At 68.1% G+C, this 20,913-nt stretch overlaps 1 protein-coding gene across 1 annotated transcript in view; it reads left to right on the top strand.

Moving 5' to 3' along the window:
• The window catches only part of KCNQ1 (potassium voltage-gated channel subfamily Q member 1), a 255,539-nt gene that overhangs the window by 60,859 nt on the left and 173,767 nt on the right, over positions 1–20,913 (top strand). The window contains exons 3-10 of the mRNA XM_016131129.2: positions 2,128–2,254; positions 2,647–2,725; positions 3,051–3,147; positions 3,685–3,825; positions 11,608–11,718; positions 12,411–12,506; positions 14,000–14,122; positions 14,940–15,084. Coding sequence (XP_015986615.2) covers positions 2,128–2,254; positions 2,647–2,725; positions 3,051–3,147; positions 3,685–3,825; positions 11,608–11,718; positions 12,411–12,506; positions 14,000–14,122; positions 14,940–15,084 — 919 coding nt within the window. The remainder of the gene's footprint in view (positions 1–2,127; positions 2,255–2,646; positions 2,726–3,050; positions 3,148–3,684; positions 3,826–11,607; positions 11,719–12,410; positions 12,507–13,999; positions 14,123–14,939; positions 15,085–20,913) is intronic.

The raw sequence follows: 20,913 nt of genomic DNA, 5'->3' as shown, positions 1-20,913 counted from the left end.
TAATAACACACGAGAGCCAGCGGCAGCGGCCGACGCCCCCCGCGCCCCGTGTGGTGGCCGCCTGGTGGGAGGGCAGAGGCCGGGCACAGGGACAGGGCGTGCCCCCGCCACCCGGCCCGAGCAGGGGCCTCCGCCAGGGCTGGGCCGCCGGCGGGAGGGGCTCGGTCGGCCGACCGCACTGCGCGGACCCCTCTAAGGCCGCGTCCCATTGCGTCGCGAGGACGGACTCCGTTTGCCTCAGGCTCATTTGAGCTTCCACATAAACGAAGGTGGCGCTTTCCGTTTCGGCAAAAAAAAGAAACAGAATCACCATCGGGGTTTCGTCGCGTGGGATCCGCTTCGAGCGGGAGCGGCGCCCGGGGGACGCGTCTCGCGATGGGCGCGTGCGGGCCGCGTGGCCGTTCGCGTCCGTGAGCGGGAGCGTCCGTCGGCTCCCGCGTGTGCGGGTCTGCCCCCCCCCCCCCCGCCGTCCCTCCGTGGTTTATTCTTCGCGCCGCTGGTGTCCGAGGCTTCGTTTCTGTAATTTCCTTCCCAGATCATCCATCGTCTGCAGAAATGCAACCAATTTTGTGCGTGGACCCCGCACCCTACTTTGCCGAATTTGCGGATCTGGTCTGACGGTTCTCGGTGGGGGCGGGGGCGGGGTGCACGTGTGGCATCATTAGGGGGTTCTACGGAGAAGATCGTACCACTCGCAAACATACTTTTGCACCCCCCTGCCGGCCGGGGCACTTGTATTTTCCTCGCCCAACCGCCGTGGCCGGGGCAGTGCCGGGCGTGGGCACCGTGGCCCCGGTCAGGCCGCAGAGGGGCAGCGGGCGCGCCCCCCCAGCCCCGGTCGACGTGGTGGCTGCTCGGTTTTTCCATACGTGACTTTTATTATGTGGACGCAGCTCTTTCCCTCCCTGGCTTCTCTCCTGCTTTTATCCTGAAAGGGTGTTGAATTCTGTCAAATGCTTGTTCTGCGTCGGTTGAGATCATGTTTTCCCCCTTCATTCCATTAATGTGATGTATGATATTGATCGGTTTTCATATGCTCAACTGTCCTTGTATCCCAAGAATAAATCCCACTTGGTCATTGTGCATAATTCGTTCAATATGCCGCGGGATTCCATTTGCTAGCACTTTATTGCGGATTTTTGCATACAGCTTTCATAAAGGGCCTCGTTCTGCCGTTTCCTTTCCTGGAGTGTTTTCATCTGACTTTGGTGCCACGAAAACGCTGGCCTCACAGCATGAGGGGGAAACGTTCCCTCCGCTCCAATGTTTCGGGGCTGTCGGAGGCTTGGGGTCAGTTCTGTGAAGTTTGGCAGGATTCACCTTTGAGGCCATCGGGTCCGGGGTTTTCTTTGTTGGGAGATTATTGGTCACCAGTTCCATCTCCCAGCGAGTTGTGGGTCTGTTCAGATCTTCCGTCTCTTTGAGACTTAGCCCGGGTGGGTTTCACGGTTCTGGGAATTCGTCCACGCCCTCCAGGCTGCCCGGTTCTTGGAGTACAGAGCTTTCTTCTCAAAGTTTGTTTTCATATCTCCATCTTCGTTGGTTCCTCCACCCGTCCGCCCCTCTCTGCCTTCATCCCTGTGTCCGTTGTAATCCAGGTGTTAGCCCCTGGCCCTCTGGCTTCCCCCGACCCCTTCCTCAGAGGCCCCCGACCACAGGCTGAGGGGTGACACAGCCCTTGCTGGAGCCGTGGCCCCGGGAGGTGCCTCCCGAGGGGCCCTGTTCGGCAGCTGACCCCGCGCCCGCCCCGTGCCGGGGACGCCCTGAGACCCCCTCCCCCTTGCCGCTGTCACCCAGCTCCCCAGACCCCAGCCCCCGTGAAGGCCGCCGGTTATGTCTGGTGGTGTGGTGGCCATGTGCGGTGACCGGGGGGCGGTCACGGGAGGCCGGACGTCTCCCCGCGGGCCGCGGACATCATGCTTCTCGGGGTCCTGCGAGCGCACAGGCCCGAGGGCGTGGACGTGGCCTTGGGCCTGGAAGTGCCAGGCCTCGCGGTGCCCGCCGTGGGGCCTCTGGCCTGTCCGGTGGGCAGCGCAGGCCGGGACGCAGGCCGGCTGCTGCTGGGGCTCCCCGTGGAGGTGCCGGGGCCACGCGGCGAGCTCACGTCCCCGGCCCCCGTCCCCGCAGGAGATCGTCCTGGTGGTGTTCTTCGGGACGGAGTACGTGGTGCGGCTCTGGTCGGCCGGCTGCCGCAGCAAGTACGTGGGCATCTGGGGCCGGCTGCGCTTCGCCCGGAAGCCCATCTCCATCATCGGTGAGTCGCGTCCGCGCCCGCGGGGGGCCTCGCCCCGCGGTGTCGGGCCCGGGCGGGCACCCTCCCCGGGAAGGGCGGGCTTGGCGGGGGACCCGGCGCGAGCACCACCGAAGGACCCCAGGCCCAGCGGGGCGACGTCCCCGGCCCCCAGCCCGGGAGCTCTGGTCCTCGCCGTGCAGTGCGGCCCGCAGGACAGGGTTCCGGCCGTCCCAGTACAGCGAGGCCGCCCTCAGCGGCCCGCGGGCCGGGGTGGGGAGGCGAATCGGGGGCCTCTGCACGCGCCTAGGCCCGAGGGCGCGTCCCCTCCCTGGGGCCCTGTCCGGCCCGACCGCGAGGCCCCTTCCCCCGAGCCAGCTGCCCGGCCGGTCACCGCGCCGCTGCTGCCTCCCCAGACCTCATCGTGGTCGTGGCCTCCATGGTGGTTCTCTGCGTGGGCTCCAAGGGGCAGGTGTTTGCCACCTCGGCCATCAGGTACACCTGGCTGCCGCTCCTCCGCTCAGGGCGCAGAGCCTCGGGGCGGCGTGGCTGGGGGCGGGCTCAGGGCCCAAGCTGAGTTAGGGTTCCACGCCTGGCACAAGCCCTCACTGGGGCCCTCAGTCTGCTCCTCTGTAACCTGGGGTGATCGGGGTGTCCCCCAGGGCCTGGCCCTGTGCTCGAGGCGGAGTCGGGGAGCGGGGCCTCGGCTGTGCGGGGGCCGACTTGGGGGGGGCGGTCCCGGCCGGCTGTGGGGGGCGAGCTGTGCCTGGGGGGCGGGGCCCAGGCCCTGGCGGCGGGGACACACGCGGCTCCTTTGCAGGGGCATCCGCTTCCTGCAGATCCTGCGCATGCTGCACGTGGACCGCCAGGGCGGTACCTGGAGGCTGCTGGGCTCCGTGGTCTTCATCCATCGCCAGGTGGGGCCCGGGCGGGGTGGGGGGAAGCAGGCGGGACCCGGGGGCGGAGCGGGAAGGACAGGGGGCCGTGTGGGAGCCCAGTCCCCTCCCGGCCTGCCCGGCTGACAGCGTGCTTGCCCTCCCTCGAGGTGGGGACAGGAGACTGTCGGGCAGATGAAGGGGACAGGCGTGCACGGCGGGGCAAGGCCCAGGGGGCTCCAGATTCCCAAACGGGGCCGAGAGCAGCCCGGGAAGGCGGAGTGGTCTTCACGTCCCTCTGGTCTGTGGGAAGGGGGCCTCAGTGGACAGCTGAGCCCGTGCCCACGAGCAGAGCCCACCATCCGCCTGGCGACAGCGGGGGCCCCTGGCTCCTGGACGGAGGAACCCCTCAGTGTCCAGCCGCGACAGCTGTCGGCACTAGGTTCTTTCGAAGTCCGAGGTCCGCGTGAGACGTGCCGGCTTCACGCAGGGCTGCGGGGCCTGCCGGGCGTCTGCCCCGAGCGCCCCCCAGCGGCCCCGGGCCCCTGCGGGCGCTCACGACCCCCTGCCGCCCCACAGGAGCTGATCACCACACTGTACATCGGCTTCCTGGGCCTCATCTTCTCCTCCTACTTCGTGTACCTGGCCGAGAAGGACGCCGTGGACGAGTCGGGCCGCGTGGAGTTCGGCAGCTACGCAGACGCCCTGTGGTGGGGTGTGGTACGTCGGGCTCGGGCGGGCCGCCCCGGCTGGGGGGTGCAGACCCCGGGCAGAGGGGCGCAGGCCGTCACGCTGCGGGCCCTCACGACTTCACGCCGCGTGGCTGGGACCCGCCCGCGCAGAGCCGGAGGTGCCCGGCCAGACACACGCGTCGGGAGGACGGGGCGCGGGCCAGGCCCTTGCACCCACACCTGCCTCCTCCCGAGTGCGCTGGGCTGCGAGGGGCTGGTGCCCCAGGAGGGTCTAGGACCGAGCCTGGAGCAGGGGGGCGGGCGACAGCAGGGGTGCGCTGGCCCCATTACGAGTGGGAGCCCCTCGAGCTGAGGGGGGCATTGCTGATCTGCGGGCCTGCTTGGGCCAGGGCGAGGAGAGGGCCGGAGCCCGGGTGAGGTGGGGCCCAGGCCTGCCTCCCTCCGCGGCCCCTGAGCCTCCTCCAGAAGGGAGCCCCAGCCCAGCTTGCCGGGGGGGGGGGGCAGCGGCCCGTGGCTGCGGACCGGCTCGTGCCCGTTCTGTTTCTGGGTCCCCACTGGTGAGGCCAGGCCGGCACGGCGGGCTCTGGATGCTGGCGGAGTCTCTGTGTTTTCTAAAGTGCCCGGGAAGCCAGGGCCGCACCAGCCCAGCTCTCGGGCTGGGGAAGGCCTCGGCTCCGACCCCTTGTTCCCTCCCCGTGCACGCCTGTGCCCTGGGGTGGCAGGCCCGAGAACGTGTGTGTGGGGGGGGGGCTAAGCCCCCGGCAGGGAGCCAGCCGGCCCACGACGGGCAGAGGGGACGCGTCCTGTGACAGGCTGCCTGGAGCCCGGAGGGTTCGCGGGCGGCCGGGAGCACGTGGGAGAAGGGCCGTGGCTCAGCCGATGAGCAGGGCCCGGCCTCGGTGCGCGCCCCCCGCCTCCCCGGCCGCTCCGGGAGCTGTGGGCAGCGAGGCCGCCCCGCCCCGCCCGCGGCATGGCGGCACACCCACCCCCACACCTGTGCAAACATCCGCCCGCCGCCCGGGAAAACGGCCCCTTTGTGCCTAGCTTGGCACCGGCGCCCCAGGCCTCGCCGTCAGCTGCCCAGCCGCGGCCGCCACGGGCCCTGGGCTGACCATTGTTCCCACCAGGCCCTGGGCCGCCTTGGGCCCCCCGTGCCCGGGCGCTGGGGCAGGCGGCCCCCACTCACAGCAGCGGCTGCCCCGCAGCTGTCTGCCCCCCCGAGGCTTGAGTTATGGGCTGCGTTCCTGGCGCATCTCAGACAGCAGAGCTGCAGAAATGTAAGCCGGGCACCCGCCGGGGGGCTGCGGGGCCCCGGCCAGCCTGCCTCCGCGCCCAGCGGTTGCTTCCTGGCGGTCTCCTTCGTCCTGGGTGTGAGCGCCACCCCTGGCCGGCCCGGCCCCCGGCTCCCCGCCGGACGAGGGCCGCAGGCCAGGCCTCTGCCGATGTGCGCGCTGGGGCCACCGAGGACCCAGACCACGTCTCAGAGGTGCGGGGGACAGACCCTACGACAGGGCGTCTGGGAAATGCCACCCGCTGCGTTTCCTGCCGAGAGCCGGGGCGTCCTGCGGGCAGCCACGTTCGCGGATGCTCGTGGGCCCGTCCGGCCGTGGGAGCCATGCAGGTGTCCCCAAGTTTCCTCAGCCTCGAGGCTCAGCTGGTGTTTGTTGGATGAATGAATGAATGAATGAATGAATGAACGAGTTGATGTTTCTGGAGGGCAATTCAGCGCCTGGCCCTTGGGGCAGTGGCTGCATTAGTCTCCCGGGGCCGCCTCAGCGCAGTCCCAGAGACCGAGGCCTCAGATGAGACGTGTGTTCTCTCTAGTTCTGGAGACTGAGGTCAAGGAGTGGGCAGGGCCGGCCCCTCCAGAGGCTCCAGGGGAGGGTCCCTTCTGCCCCGTTCGGCTGCTGGGGGCTCCAGGCGCTCCCGGGCTGGTGGCCACATCTCTCGTCTGTCATAAGGACACTTGTCATAGGGTCTCGGGGCCCACGTGGGCAACCCGGGACAGTCTCAACTTGAGGTCCTTAACTTAATGGCCTCGACAAAGGTCACGTTTACGAGTGAGCTCGTGTTCTAAGGGTCCCGTGGACACGAGTTTCGGGGGGGCAGCACCCAGTCCCGGACAGCAGGCGAGCCGGGCGGCCTTCACGAGGCCGTCCCTCCCCTCGCGGGCCTCGGGGGCCTCAGTGTCCACGCCATGTGGCGAACGTGGCAGCTCGATGTCCCCCGACCCCGGGGACGGATGCCCGGATCCGCTGGGAGCCCCCCGCTCCCCCACACGCGGCGCCCCGCGCCGGGCTGCTGGCGTTGGGGGCGGGTCCGGGCGTTTTATTTGCCCTTGGAACAAGATGCGTTTGTTTGTGCTGCTGCTGGGGTGGAGGGAGGTGGCTCCCGTGAACACGGGCTCCTCTGTCCTGGCCGAGGGGTCTCAAACCAGAGGCCGCCGCTCTGTTTACCCCCCGCGGCTAAATTTAGAAGGTGGCGTGAAGAAGCCGGAGCTCGCCCGCCCCCCAGCCACCGTGTAAAACATCCCCGACACCCGCCGACGCGCCCCTCGCCGGCGGCTCCGGAAGGTTCCGCCGGCCTCTCAGGCTGTATCGTGTCCTGCAGGGGTGAGGCGGGGGGTCTGGGGGACCCCACGCGAGCCCAGTTAGGCACAGCCAGTGTCGGGACGTCATCTGCACCCACGGCCGGGGAGTGGGCGGGGGGCAGGCCAGGCCCCCACCACAGTGCCGGTCCTGGCCCCCCCAGGACTCTGCCTCTGCCCCGAGCTCCGCACGAAGCCCGGGGCTGCCATGCGGCTGAGCCAAGGCTCTGCGGGCCCCCGGGCCGCTGCCGGCCCCTGCACGGCCTGTGCCACACACGAGCCAGGGTGGGTGGGGACGGCGGGCCTGGGGACAGCCAGGGCGCCCCGCCACCCCCGCCAGGGACGGCCCCTGACTGCCGGGGGTTGCAGGCTGAGTCGGGGCCCACGGGGCGGGTTCATGCCCTGCCCGCCGGCCAGCACCTGGGGCACTTCTTACACAGAGAGGCGGGCTCGGTGAGGGCGGGCTACGGGATTGGGGTCCTCTGGGGTGCGCTCAGCTCATGTCAGAGAGGGAAGAGCTTCCCCACTTCCGCCTGAGGAAGAGAGGGACGGTCAGCCTCAGGACCCTGAAGCAGGAAGCGGCGTGACCACGCGGTCAAGGGCGTGGGGCTGGGGCGGACGTGGGCAGCACCCCGGTTCCAGCCGCGTGGCCCCGGGCGGGTTACCCACCTCTCTGGGCCGATCTGTGACCTGTCGATGAGCGTCCACATCCACAGACTGTTGGGGGGTAAAGTCAGAACACAGGAGGCCGGGGGCACCCGGCGCCCAGCGAAGACGCAGCACGGGCTGGCGGTGAATTTGGGGAGCTGTTACCAGCCCCGGTGCTCTCGGCATTCCCCAGAGCCAGGCGCTGGTGACAGGTCCGCACAGGCTAATTCGCGCTAAAGCGTTTACGGCTGCCGAGATCCAGTCGCGGCCTTTAGTCCTTCAGACCCTGAGGCTCCTGCTCCGCCCCTGACCCGCTTCCTCAAAGAGCAGCCCCTCTTGGTGCCTGTGGTTTGGGCCCCTCATGGACCCCAGGGACCTGGTGTTCCTAATCCCGGCCCCCAGGACCTGGGCCAGGCCACCCCAGGGCAGGGGCAGCGCGGCCGACACGGGGTGGGCAGTGGAGACAGCTTCGGGGGTGCGAAGCCAGCCGCACCTCTGAACGGGCCCCGGGTCCAGGGCAGGGCAGGCAACTGCTCCGTGCCGCGATACCCCATCGCACGGGGGACAGAGGATGTGGCTCCAGGGCCGACACGGGGCTCGCCCCGCGGGCCGCGGTCCCAGCGCGGCGGCCTCTGTTGCCGCGGAGCGTCCTCGGGTCCTCCCGGCGAGGCCAGCCCCTGGCGTCAGGCACCCTGCGGCGCGTGGCTCTGAGCCGGGCACCAGGCCACCGCCGGGGTCGGCGGCCCTGGTCTCGCTCTCGGAGGCATGGTCATGGGCGTCCCTGCGGGGACATCGGAGCCGAGGCCAGAAGCAGAGCCACCGGGGGCCAGGCGCATGTGGGGCGTCGAGCCGGGCTGTGCCGCGGGCGGGCGTGGCCCGGGTGTCCAGGGCACCGTGGCGGCCTCTGTGTGGGACTCGTGGGTGCCACTCGGAGGAGGGACAGGCAGGGCCTGGCCACCCCCGTGGTGCCGTGGTGCCGTGCTGCGGCCCTCAGGCACAGGCCGCTTCCCGAGAGCGCGAGGGTCGGAGCCCAGCCCGCTGCTGGCCGGCTGGTCTGTCAGCCACGCTGCGCAGGGCCGTGGCACCTGCTCGGGGTCCAGGCCAGTGGCGGCCCCAAGGCTCTTGGGAGTGGGAAGATAAACAAGAGACCCAGGCCCTAGGGCTGCCCCGCCCGCCCCGGCCGCCCCCTGCCTGCGGTGGCCCTCCACGCGCCCTGTCCTCCCAGCGGCCCCCGGGCCGGGTGCTGGCTGGACACTGGGCCAGGCCTGGACGGTGGCGCCGGGGCAGCCCACTGCCTCGGCTTTGTCGTCTTGCCTTCCCGGAAGGCGTCGTTGTATGGAGGGTGGGGTGCCTTGCCGGCTCGGGCACTCGGAGGCCGTGAGACCTCGGCCACCGCTGTGGCTCCTGGCCTCAGTTTCTCCCCGTGCAGCGTGGTCCTTAACTCACAGGACTGTGCAAGTTCGGCAGATGGAGGTGCCCCCAGTGGTGAGCCCCTACGTGCCTGCGCTGGCAATGTCCCCCCTCCCGCTCCCGGTCACCCCTTCCCTCTGGACAGATGGCCACAACATCTCCAGATGCGTCCGGCCTGTGGGGGTGGCTGCAGGCTGACCGCCTGCCCAGCGGGGTCAAGGTCTCTGGGCTGGCGCGTTTCCTTCAGAGGTCAGCCTGCAGGAGGCTGCTCCAAGGAGGGGAGCATGCAGGCACACGGGTGCCGGCATCTCAGGGGAGCACGTGGGGCGGGGGGTGGGGGTGCTGGAACGTTCTCTTTGTCTCTGGTCTTTAGAAACGCGAGCGAAGGCACAGAGGCAGCGTTGGGCCCTGGCACCAGCCCCGGGGGGCTGGGCCCCCTCCCCCCCGGCCGCCTCCACGGGGACGGGCCCGGCGCGCCCGTGGGGTCACGCGTGAGCTGCCCGGCGCCCGGGCGAGGGCCGCAGCGGTCCCCAGGCCGGTCGGCCCTGCAGACGTGCAGATCTGCACTCGGTCGCCCGCGTCGGGGGCCAGTTCCGAGCGCGGCGGCTATAAAACGGGCCGTTCCGCGCCGCCTGCGTCTGTGAATGCAGGAAAAACAAACAGCCGTGTGGGGTGGGCCGCTTCCTCCGAGGGCAGAAAGGACGTCGTTAAGTTGACAAAGAGGGTCTGTGACAGGGTCTGCGGGGCCCCGGCCATCCTGAGCAGAGGGCGTGGGCTCTCCCCTCGGGGGCGGGGGACACCGGCCAGGGCGCCCGACTCCTGCCCACCAGACGGCAGGGCTGCCGCTCCCAGCAGCTCCTAGGCGGGCACGGGACGGGGCCCGGGGCCCGGCGGGCGCTCGTCTGCTCAGGGCGGTGGTCTCCAGCACACTCGCCCGCCGCCCGCCCGTCCCGTCCCCCGGGGCCTCCCAGCCGGCCCTCCCCTCCCCGCCGCACTTGGGTCCCGGTCGCTGTGTGTTTTCCACATTAATTTCGAGCATTTAAAATGGTCGCGGGCCATGTCGTTCTTCCCGATGCCGTCCCCTGAACTCGGCACCCCAGGCGTGAGTGCCTCCCTGGCCTTGGCCCCGCGGCTCCGAGCGGTCGCCCGCCGCCCTGCCACCCCTTGTTTGTGTGGCCGCCTCTCCTGGCGCTCGGGGCGTCGGAAGACAGAAATCGGTCAAAGGTTTCCGAGTGCATTAAAACAACAATAGGCGGCTAGGCCCGTGGATGTCGATAGCGTGTTCATGTAAACAAGACGATTTTACGAAGAGCGACTTTCCCAAAGCGGGCTGGGGCGGGGGGCCCCCAGTGCCCCACCCACCGGCAGCCCCAGCTCTGCCTGAGCCCCGTGCGCCCAGCCGTCTGAGGGGCAGCGGCCGCTCAGGCCCTGCAGAGGGGCCCCGGGCGCCCCAGGATCCTCGTCTGCCAGCCGGTGGCCCCTTGCCGTGGTCCCAGGGTGTTCTGGCTGCGCCCGCAGGCACCGCGGCCACGCTCCAGCCAGCACGGCGTGTGCGTGTGTGTGCCGTGGGTGGGAGGTGTTGGGCCTGAGTGTGCCCGAGCGTGTCGGGCCGGCCCCGGGCCCCGGCCCCTTGGCGTGCCCTGTGCCGTGTGCGTCACACGTGTGCATGTGTGTGCCACGTGGCTGCGTCAGCACGCCGGGCCCTCGCACGGCTCGGTGTGTGCACACGTGTGCGCGTGTGCGAGGCGGCCTGTGCGTGTGCCCCGCACGCACGGGCTCCCGCGTCTGAGCAGTGGGCAGCTCGGCACGTCTGCAGGACGGGCATGTGAAGTGCAAGGGCGTGCCACGGAGGCGCCGTGTGGGCCGTCAGGGGCGGCGGCGTGTGAGCAGCCCCCCAGGAGGGCCGGGGCCCCGAGCAGACGCCCGGTCGGGGCCCTGCCGGGGTGCTGGGCACTGGACAGGCCAGGCGGGCTCGGCAGTGGCTGGACAGTAACACCGCGGGTCGCGGGAGCGGCCCCCGTGCCCGGACAGCCCCCACGCCCACGTGCCCCGTGTGCCACAGGGTCCTCCCTGCTGCCGGCCTCCCGCGGGGCTCCTGGTTCCCGCAGACCGGTGGGCGGCACCTGCTCAGGGGGCCCCCCAGGTCCTGCCTCCACTGCGCCCACTCCCACAGTGGGCTCACGGGCTGTGGGTGGGCGGAGGCTCCACGCAGACCTCCCCGGGTCCGCGGGAGACCTTTCCCTCGTGGCCTGGGCTGGAATTCCCAGCATGGGGAGCCGGACTGCCCCAGTTGGTCCACAGGGTGGGCAGGTCCGGCCAGGGCGATCTCCCCTGGGCCTCTGGGAGCCTCACAGACACTCTGGGCCATGGCGTAGGGGCGAGAGCAGGAGCCAACGGGACAAGCCGTGACTCTGGGGCACCCCGGGTCCCCCTGCCAGGCTCCTGGGACATGCGGCAGGCAGCCCACGGCCCGGACTTGGGGGGCAGACGGGGGATGAGCGGCTGTGCCCAGCCAGGGTGGGCTCTCGCGTCCCCGCATGAAGTCAGCTTCAGGCTCCAGCTGGAGGCCCCGGGGGAGCAAAGCTCAGATGCCAGCATGAGGCGGCCCGGGGGGGTCCGGGGGGGAGCTCGGCGGGGAGGCCGGAGGAGCAGAGCAGGGTGGAGCAGCCCCCCTTGTCCTACCACAAACCCCCGCCGGACGGCTCCCCCTGAGACGGACTGCGCTGCGCCTGGTGCTCTGGGGAGTTCGGCCACACGGAGCACGTGGTGCCAGGTGGCACCGGGAAGTGGCGTCAGCCCCGCCCGGCTCTTTGTCGAGGGCGCCCCCCCCCGGGGGCCCGGCGCTCAGCGATGCCGGTGGCCCTGGCGGCAGCCTTCTCTGGGAGGGGGCCGGGTGGCCAGGCTTGGCCTTCCGGGAGGGGTGGGGGCAGCCTCCTGGCCTGCACGGCCACCGGCGGGCCCCGGTCCACCCCACTGGGCCCGAGGCCCTCGGCTGTGCTGTGTGCGAGGCCCAGGGCGCTCGGCCACACCGGTGCTGAGTCTGGGGGGCCGCGCCGTCCTGCTGACCGGACCTCGTCTGGGAGGCAGATGGTGGGGTCAGGCTGGACAGACGCCGGTCCAGAGGACCTGAAACCGTGACTGCTGACCGCCGTCCCTCCCCGACAGGTCACGGTCACCACCATCGGCTACGGGGACAAGGTGCCGCAGACCTGGGTCGGGAAGACCATCGCCTCCTGCTTCTCCGTCTTCGCCATCTCCTTCTTCGCGCTCCCAGCGGTAGGCGGCCGAGGCTGGGGGCGTCTGCTGCGCACGGCACCCCCACACCCCATCCCGGGCTCTGGGGAGGGCCGGGGGTCCCTGCCGTGAGGGACACATGGGGTGGCAGGTCACCCGGTACCAGCTCGCCCGCCGCAGGGTCCCGGTGGGATCCGCTGTGACAAGCGCAGAGGTGGCCTGGCCAGGGCCTTGCCCCGCAGACGGGTGCAGGCCCGCCGTCCGGCCCCCGTGGGGGCGGGGAGGCCACGTGACCGCCAGCGGTGGCCTTCTCGTGCCCAGCGAGGGAGCGTCTGGTCCGGGAGGGGCTCGATCCACGTCCTTTCCAGAAAGCGTCGCCCCCGAAGCCGGGTCTTCCAGCTCACTGTGTGTGTGGCCCGTGCGTGTGCACCGTGTGCGTGTGCGGCGCGTCCGCGGTGCGCGTGTGCGCCTGCGGACTGCGTGCATGCGTGTGTCACGTAGCTGTGGCACGGGGTTCTGCATACACACGCGTGTGTGTGTGTGCGCCGTGCGCGCGCAGCCCGGTCCCCGCCTGGCGAGCCGGCTCCTCCGATGTGATCAGGGGCCCGAGCGCAGCAGTCACCCTCATGCCGGCCCCGCTCGTGGGGTCTGAGTGCCGAGCCGGCCCAGCCTCCCCGGGCCGGGACCCGCCGTGGCCGCGCGTGGCCCTGAGCCCCCCCTCTGTCCCCTCCCAGGGCATCCTCGGCTCCGGCTTCGCCCTGAAGGTCCAGCAGAAGCAGAGACAGAAGCACTTCAACCGGCAGATCCCGGCGGCGGCCTCGCTCATTCAGGTGGTGGCCCCACCGCCGCCGCCGCCCCGGCGTCCTTGCGACCGGCCCTGTGTGCGCCTGGGTGCACGCGAGCTAGCGTCCGCTCCGGGAACCAGACACTGCTCTCAGCCCTGAGGCGACCTGGCCCGGACGCTCCCGCGGCCCCAGGAAGGGGAGACGCCACGTCCCACGCGCAGACGAGCTGCCTGGCCCGGCCTCTGTGCGTGGGAAACACCGACAAGGCGGGCACCGGGCGCGGGGGAGCCCCTCCCCCGAGGCCCCCCGAGGCCCCGCGGCGGGTCGCGCCGTGTGGGCTGGGGACCAGGACGTGGCCTGGCCAGGCGGGACTCGGTGTGGTCCGTGTGTGGCTACCGGCGTGGGGTCTCAGGCCTGTCTCCTCCCTTCTGCGGGGGGCGAGTCCGGGCGGGGGCGTCAGGGCCCCAGGCAGCAGGCCCGCGGGAGGCAGGACCCCGCCGGGGCAGCGTCGGGGTGTCTGTGCTGCTCCCGGCACCCCAGGGCTCGGCGCCCCCGGGGTCGGCCAGTGAGGACAAGCATGGCCCCGACCTGCGGCACCGGGGCCCTCACTGCCCCATGGGGGAGCTGGGCACTCGGCCCCTCGCCTGCTCCCTCCAACGCCGCTGTGACGAGGCCAGCCCTGAGCTGGGGTCCGAGGAGGCAGCGCCCGGGAACAGTGGGGAGAGCAGGCTCCCGGGGGCAGGAGGGGGGCCCTGCCCCCCGGACGTGGCTCTGGTCTGCGGCCCCGGCCCGGGGCACGGCAGAGAGTGGGGTGCCCTCGTGACGCGTGCAGACGCAGACACCGTTGTGAGACTGTGTCCCCGAGGGTCTCAGAAGCCACTGTCCCTGCTGGGGGCTGAGGAGCAGGGGCAGGCGGGCGCAGGGCCTGCCCGTGGAGGGTGCTGGGGGCACGGGTGGGGCACCCTCCCCGGCGGGGTGGCTGCAGTGCAGCGTGGACCCCTGAGGTGCCCAGAGCTAGATGCCCCCCAGGGATGGTTTGGGGTCCCCGTGGCTTCAGTCCCCACGTGCCATCTGAAGGCTGTGATTCAGGCCTCTGCTTCCTGGCCATCAGCCTCACCTCTCGCCAGCCCCACGGGCCCCCACGAGCCCCGGGCCCTCACTAGACAGGCCCCGGCTGTCCGGCTCTGTGCCTGTGCGTGCACCAGGGCGAGGCAGCCCCGAGCTTCTCTGCATCCCTGGGGCCTGGCACAGGGCCCACCCGCACGAGGGACCCGCAGGGGCAGAGGCGGCAGCAGGTGGCCTGAGGCTCCCAGGCAAAGGCCTCCGTGGTGTGGGGCGCTGTGCGTGAGGCTGTGGCCAGGCACGGGAGCCGGCCGAGCCACGCCGTCCAGGTCCCGGCGGAAGGCGGGGGGCCAGGCTTGCGTCCGGGGCAGTCGGGCTGGCCCGCGGGATGCCCCGGGCAGGCTCGGCGGGCTGCGGCTTCTGCGCGGGCCCCACCAGGGAGCTCGGCAAGTGACAGTCCTCCCCTCTGGCTCCAGACAGCATGGCGGTGCTACGCCACAGAGAACCCCGACTCGGCCACCTGGAAAATCTACGTGCGGAAGCCGTCCCGGGGCCACTCTCTGCCGTCCCCCAGCCCCAAGCCCAAGAAGTCCGCCATGGTAACCAGCCCCCCACCCCCCAGGATGAGGGCCGCTCGTTGGCGGGCAGGACGGCCATGGGGGGCGGCTCCTGCCAGGACTGGACCCCAGTGTTTCAGCTCAGCGTAACCCGTGTCGGCGCCATTCCGGGCCGGGGGCATCCGTCCCGGCCTGGACCCCACCCTCCCACTGTCCCCGGGCACGTGGGGCGGCTGCTCCAAGGCCAGGGCTGGGCGGGTCCAGAGGAGAACAGGGACAGCCGGGTGCCGGCTGCTGTTGGGGAGAGGGCTCTTGACAGGGCGTTGGTGTCGGGGGGGGCTGGGCGTGGTGGGCGGCAGGGGACGGAGGTGACCGCTGGCTCAGGGCACAGGGTCTGGAGTAACAGCTAGGAGCGTTTGGGCAGGCTTTAGGCAAGCGTCTTGGCATTGGCTGGAGTGGTGGATGAAGGCCGGGTCCCCCTGGCCCCACCCCCGAGCCCTCGGCCGTGGCCCGTTCCCTCGGTCCCTCTGGGTCGCCCCTCAAGGGAGCTTTCATCAACCCCCATTCGATGTCCCCTTATGGGCTCGAACACCCACCCTGGTGGGTTCCTGCATGTTCGTCTGCTTCCTGTCTCCCTGCCCCCCTGGCTGTGAGCTCCCAGGGCAGCAACTGGGCTGAGCCCCCCACAGGACCCCCGCAGCACCACAGCGGGCCCTCTGAGTGGTGGTGGGGGGGTTGCTGGGCTGGAGCCGGACCCCTGGGCCCAGCTCCCTGGCGGAGGCCTCGCGGGGCGGCCACAGGCACTCGGGGGCCAGTGGGGGAGGCACAGGAGCCACCAACTCACTGTCTCGTTTCCTAGGTAAAGAAAAAAAAGTTCAAACTGGACAAGGACAACGGGGTGAGTCCAGGGGAGAAGATGCTCACGGTCCCCCAGATCACGTGCGACCACGTCTCGGACGAGCGGAGGTCGGACCACTTCTCCGTGGACTATTATGACAGTTCCGGTGAGCAAGCTTCCGGCAGGCGGGGCCTGGACCTGCGGCTCTGCCCCCAGGGCTGGCGGGGGGCCTCGGGGGGCCTCAGGGGCGCTCACTCCTCCCCCACGCCTCCTGCCCCCCTCTCCCGATGCACGGCCGCGGTCCAAGGCCGAGGGGGGGCCCCGGACAGAGGCCTGCCCCGCCTTCTGCCCGTGGCGCAACGCGGGTCCCTCCGAAGGCCTCGCCCCACCCTGGAGGGACCCCCTCCTGTTTTGTTCCCGGCGCCAGGCCTGCCCTGGTCATGCTGTGTGGCTGGCACCCCGTCACCGACAGGGGCTGGCCCACATGTGCCGGTGCCCCGCCCCCGGGCCTGGGAACCGGGTCCAGAGACGGAGCCGACGTCCGCTTCCTTGGCGCTCCTCCCTCCTGGACCTTTCCTGGACCCCACCAGAAGGTTCTGGTAGCTGTGAGGACAGTGTCACTATCTCAAGGCACACCAGAGGGTGACAAGCTGATATTGTTTCTGACCCTGTGACCTCACGCCCGCCAGGCACGTGGTCCGTGGGCAGCTGACCGGCCCACAGGAGCCCTCTGCGGCTGGCCCTGACCCTGGCAGGAAGGCGTTCTAGGACGGGGCCCTGCACCTCCTCTTTGGGAGGTGGGGTGGTGGGGCGCCGGGCCAGCCACGGCCCCGTCGCATGCCGCTGGGAGGTGGCTCCCCCAGCACGCCGTGCACCCCCTGGAGTGGGCGTAGCAGGCAGGCGTGGGGTCAGATGCCCTGTGTCCCCGCAGCTCCAGAGTCAGGGGCAGGACCGTTGTCTTAATGCAAATGGGCGCTTTCTGGGACGCGGACGGGTGGGCGGGGCATGGGGGAGGCATCGTCCCCCCGACTGGATGCCCCGCGATGGTCCATTCCGCTCTCCCCGTGTTCCTGGGGCCACGGTGACACCTGGGAAGGGCGACACCAGCATCTCGGGCACAGTGCTCCCTCAGGCACGGGGAGGTGGCCTTCCCGCCAGCCCCAGGAGTCACCCCGCCCCCGAGCCGCCGCATCTGGAGCCCGAGCGTTTGGCCGCGGGGACCCAGAGCGGCCCTGCCCCGCGGTTAGCGACGCCCTGCGTGCGCTGGGCCCGGGGGCCTCCGTCCAGTGTGGGCGAAGGTCTGCGGGTCCGGCCGATGCCCTCGGGTGGAAAGGCCCGGGCCCCTCCGCCGAGCCGGGCCTCGATCTGAGCCTCGCCGGGCGAACTTTCAGGTGTGCGGACAGTGGCGTTAGGCGGAAGTCACCTCCGTCCGTGGCGCCTATTTGTAGCCACCCCCCTGCGTGCGTCACCTCCTGCATACAGCACCTCGCCCGCGCATGTCCCCTGCTGCAAACCGCGCCCACTGCGCATGTCCCCTCCTGCAAACCACGCCCACTGCGCGCATCACCGCCTGCAACCAGCGCCCACTGCGCATGTCCCCTGCTGCAACCAGCGCCCACTGCGCATGTCCCCTGCTGCAACCAGCGCCCACTGCACGCATCACCTCCTGCAACCAGCGCCCACCGCGCATGTCCCCTGCTGCAAACCACGCCCACTGCGCGCATCACCTCCTGCAACCAGCGCCCACTGCGCATGTCACCTGCTGCAAACCGCGCCCACCGCGCATGTCACTTCCTGTTCACAGTGCCGGGGGCCTGACGTGACCCCGCCACGGTGGGGTGAGGGGAGAAGGAGCTGGAGAGCAGCGGGAGGGGGATTCTGCAGCCCCAAGACTCCGGGCGCGACCCCAGAGCGCGAGGGGGAGTTAGACGTGGTCACGGGCCCGTCCCGCTCATCGCGCCCGAGAGAGAGCAACGTTCGGGGAGCGTCGCGTGCGAGCCCCCTGAGCCCCCCTGAGCCCCCTGAGCCCCCTGAGCCCCAGGGCCGCGGCCCTGCCGCGGGGTGGCCCGCGGCGCCTCAGCTCCCACCCCCGTTTGCGTGCTCCTGGGACACGCGTGTTGCTCAGAAGCCTTTCAGGGGTTCAGGGCGGGGGTCTGGAAGCGAAACCCTCGAGATAGGCCTGGTCACCTCCCGTCGGGGCCGTCGAGTGCCGACTTGCGTTTTGGGGGGCTCTGCAGACTTCGGATCCCAGGCCGCCGACCCGCGCCCCGGCGGGTCCGGCTCCGAGCCGCGCCTCCCCTCCCGCTTCTCCGCCGTCGTTCCCCGCGTCTGGGTTCTGCCTTTTTGCACGGCCCTCCGAGCGTCCCTCGAGGTGGATGCTGCGGGGTACGGTTGAGACTTGCTGGTGTTGACCAACAAACGCGTCGGTTTTCTGTCTGGCAGTTGAGACTCAATTTCCCTCTTCCTGAAGCCGGCGCTCCCTTTAGTGGGGCCCCGTCAGTGGCCAGCCCCGCTCGTCCCCAGTTTCTGCATTTTGCCTTCGCTCTTGGACGATGGTTTATGTGGAGGAGAGCGTCGCAGGGTGAGATGTATTTTCTCTGGGCACAGGAGAGGTGTGCCGCGGGGAGAGTGCACAGCCCTTCGAAGGCCCCCGCCCCCCTCGGGGACGCGGACCACCGTCTCTGCCTCGACGCGCGCCTGTGGATGAGTCCAGTTTATCCCGCCTACGGTTCGCTGTGATCCCCGAGCCTAGCGTCCCTGCCTTTCATGGGCAGGGGAAGGTCAGCTCTATCACGCGGCGGATGCTGCCCCCCTTGCCACTCCTGCTTCTGCTGGAAGCTTCCGCTAGACCGTGTGGTCCGCCCTCCAAGGCTACCTCCGGCCTGTCCCATCTTTGTCTCCCCGCAACGCAGCCTAAGTCGTCCTTCCCAGGAAGTCCGCCCCAGTTCCCTGCGGCATCTCCCGACTCTCGCTCACGGTGCCTCGCTTCCTCGTGGGCCTGTGATGGTGGAGGCTTTTGTCTGTGGGGCTCCTGGGTGCCCTGACCAAGGGGACATTGCTCTGGAGACGCTGTCCCTTTGCTTGTTGTTCAGGGTGGCCCAGTGAGCCGATCCGGGTTTGTAGGTATGGGGTTCTCTGGACGAGCATGTAGTGCAAACCCAAGGCGACTCCTGCAAGAGCAAGCCTGAGCCACGCACGATGGGAGGGGACCGGTAACTTAGAGGCCGAGACGCCGAGTCTCGTCTTTCGCCCGTCTGCCGCTGCCAGGGTTTGCTTTGCTGGCTGGGTGCACGTGCCCCCTTTACGGCTGGTGCAGCCTTCCTGGGGGCCCCAGTGACGGGCACCATCTGGTTCCAGGCCTTGCCTCCTTTCCTTGGGGATCCATCGAGCCCCAACTGTGTCCCTCAGGTGTGCGACCTCCTGGGACCACCTGGTATCAAAACCAGGGTGCAGTCTGCCTTGCTGCGGCTGCTCATCCTTGGCCTTTGTCACGTGAGCTTGGTGGCCACAGAAGGACATTTGTTGGGGGTCTTGCAGAGAGAGACTTTTTGTGGCCTCAGGCCCACTTACTCCCAGAAACTGAAGTCCTTATGGATAGAGCTGTCCCCAACCAGGGAAGCCATGAGCTCCCCACTGGCAGAGGGCTGGGCAGTGACGCTCCAGGTTGGTACTTTCCTGTGGGGATCCCTCAGCTCACCTGGAGAACCTCACTTTTGACACAGCTTCAGAGGCTCACACCTAAGATTTGGAGCCCAGTGCTGTGGGGTGGCCCACGGATGTATGTCTGTAATAAGTTCCCCAGGCCGCCCCGAAGCAGGTGGCCCATGGACTGGCATTGGAGACTCTGAAGGCAGGGTCCAGCACCAGGTCGCGAGGACACCGGAGCAGAGCTCCTGTGACTGCCAGGTTGGAGTCTCACCTGGGCCGATGGCACAGTCCTTGCCCAGGACAAGAGCCGGGCCCCGGGCATCTTCCTGGCATCCGCCCCACTCTGGCCTCAGGTGTGGCGCTATCCCAGGCTCTGGAGAGGACTTTCGATTTTGCCTTCCGGGGACCACCCTGGTTGCCATGTGTCAGTCATGCCAGCCTCAGGGGTCTGGGGAAACGGCCCCCACAAGGTCTCGCGGGCTGAGGGCCTGTGACTCCTTGAGCAGGTGGAGGGGGGCATGGTGGGAAGGGGGGGAGGCTGGACCCGGCTTCTCCAACACGTCATGAGCCCCTGGGTCAGAACCTTCTTGTCGGCCCTCCCCGAGCTACTGTCCCCTCCTTTCTGCCGAACTGCTGTATCCCCCACTGTCAGGTGGTCCCCGGGGAAATACGCAGCACCCACACCTACACGAGAAGGTGTGACCTCAGCTTCTATCTCAAGAAACGAGAAAAGGAACAGCAAACCAACACAGAGTAAGGAGAAAGAAGGGTATGTTCAAAGTCAGAGGGGAAAGCCATGAATTACAAAACAGAAAAGCCATAGAAAAAATAATGAAGCCAAAAGCTGATTTTTCAAGATCAATAAAGTTGATAAAACTCTACCCAGATGTAGCAACGGATAAAGAGAGAAGGCGCGAATTATCGGTGTCACGAATGCGAGAGTCGGCGGCTCATATTCCACAGACGCCGACAGGGTCGCGAGGGAATGCTGCGCACAGTTGCTCAAATTCAACTTAGATGAAACGAGCGAATTTCCTGAAAGACGTAAACTGCTCAAGAAACAGATAACAGTTCTATGTCGACTCATTCAATATCGTTCTATACCAGCTAACAAAATCAAAGTTGCAGTTTAAAACATTTTCCCAAAGAATACTCCAGAACTATATTCATTGGAGAATCCTGCCAAACATTTAATAAAAACTAAAATCAATTCTAGACAACATTTTCTAGAAAATTGAAAAGGCAAAATACTTGCAAACTCATTACGAGGCCACCATTACCCTGGTGTGAAAACCAGCCGCATACATTATAAGAAGAGAAAGCTACAGCTCAGTATCTCTCCTGAGCATCGATGCAAAAAGTTCTAAGCAAAACTTCAGCAGATCAAACCCAACAGTATATTAAAAGGATGATCTGTTGTGCCCGACTGGAATGCAAAGGTAGTTCGACATTTTTTAAAAATAAGTCAATTGGCCATGTCAACAAACAAACAAACAAAAAAACTGTGATTATCTCTATAAATGCAGAAAAACAGTTTGACAAAACCCGACAGTCACTCACCACGAACGCGCTCAGCAAACAGGACAAAGAGGAGACCCCTCCACCCGGCAAGTGAGGCTCTCGCAGCTCGCAAACTTAAGGAAGACGGCTGCCTTTCCCGGAGGTCGGGGCACAACGAAAACATCCCTTGTATTCAACAACGAACCGGAGAGTCTAGCCAGTGGAATGAGGCAAGACAAAGAAGTTGAGGTGTCCAGGTTGGAAGAGAAGTCAACACTCTCTTTATTCTCAGACGACACGGTTATCTGTGTAGAAAATCTGGTGGCTACACAAGGCAACTACCAGAACGACGTGTGCGTGTGGCAGAGTGGCAGATACAAGACCAACGCGCGGACATCGGTTCCGTTTCTGCGTTCTAGTAGCAGATCTCAAATTGAGATTTTAAAAATGCCACATACCGTAGCATTAAAAGTGTGAAATACTTGGGGGTTAATCGGGCAAAAGACGGGAGAGCTGCCGCGAGGGGAGGAGCGCGTCGCCGAGAGAAACGAACGGAGATCGGAAGCGGAGCGGCGTACCGTGTTCACGGACCACGAAACGCTAACGCCGACCTCTAAACTCAGTGGTAGTGCTGGTCACAGTCCCAGCGGGCACTGTGCGGGAATTAGCAAGCTGATTCTGGAGACGCGCATGACCTAGAATACCAACGCGGCTCTGAAAACGAGCAGGTTGGAGGGCGACCCCTAGCCGTGTGGCACGAGCTTGAAGATCGGCGCATCGACGGACGGACGGACGGGATAGAGACTCCAGAGGCACCGGCACGTTTAGGGACAGCTGAGTTTTGACC

This window comes from Rousettus aegyptiacus, unplaced genomic scaffold (genome assembly GCF_014176215.1).
Source record: "Rousettus aegyptiacus isolate mRouAeg1 unplaced genomic scaffold, mRouAeg1.p scaffold_m13_p_5, whole genome shotgun sequence".
Lineage (NCBI taxonomy): Eukaryota > Metazoa > Chordata > Mammalia > Chiroptera > Pteropodidae > Rousettus > Rousettus aegyptiacus.
This window is presented reverse-complemented; position numbering and strand designations above follow the sequence as displayed.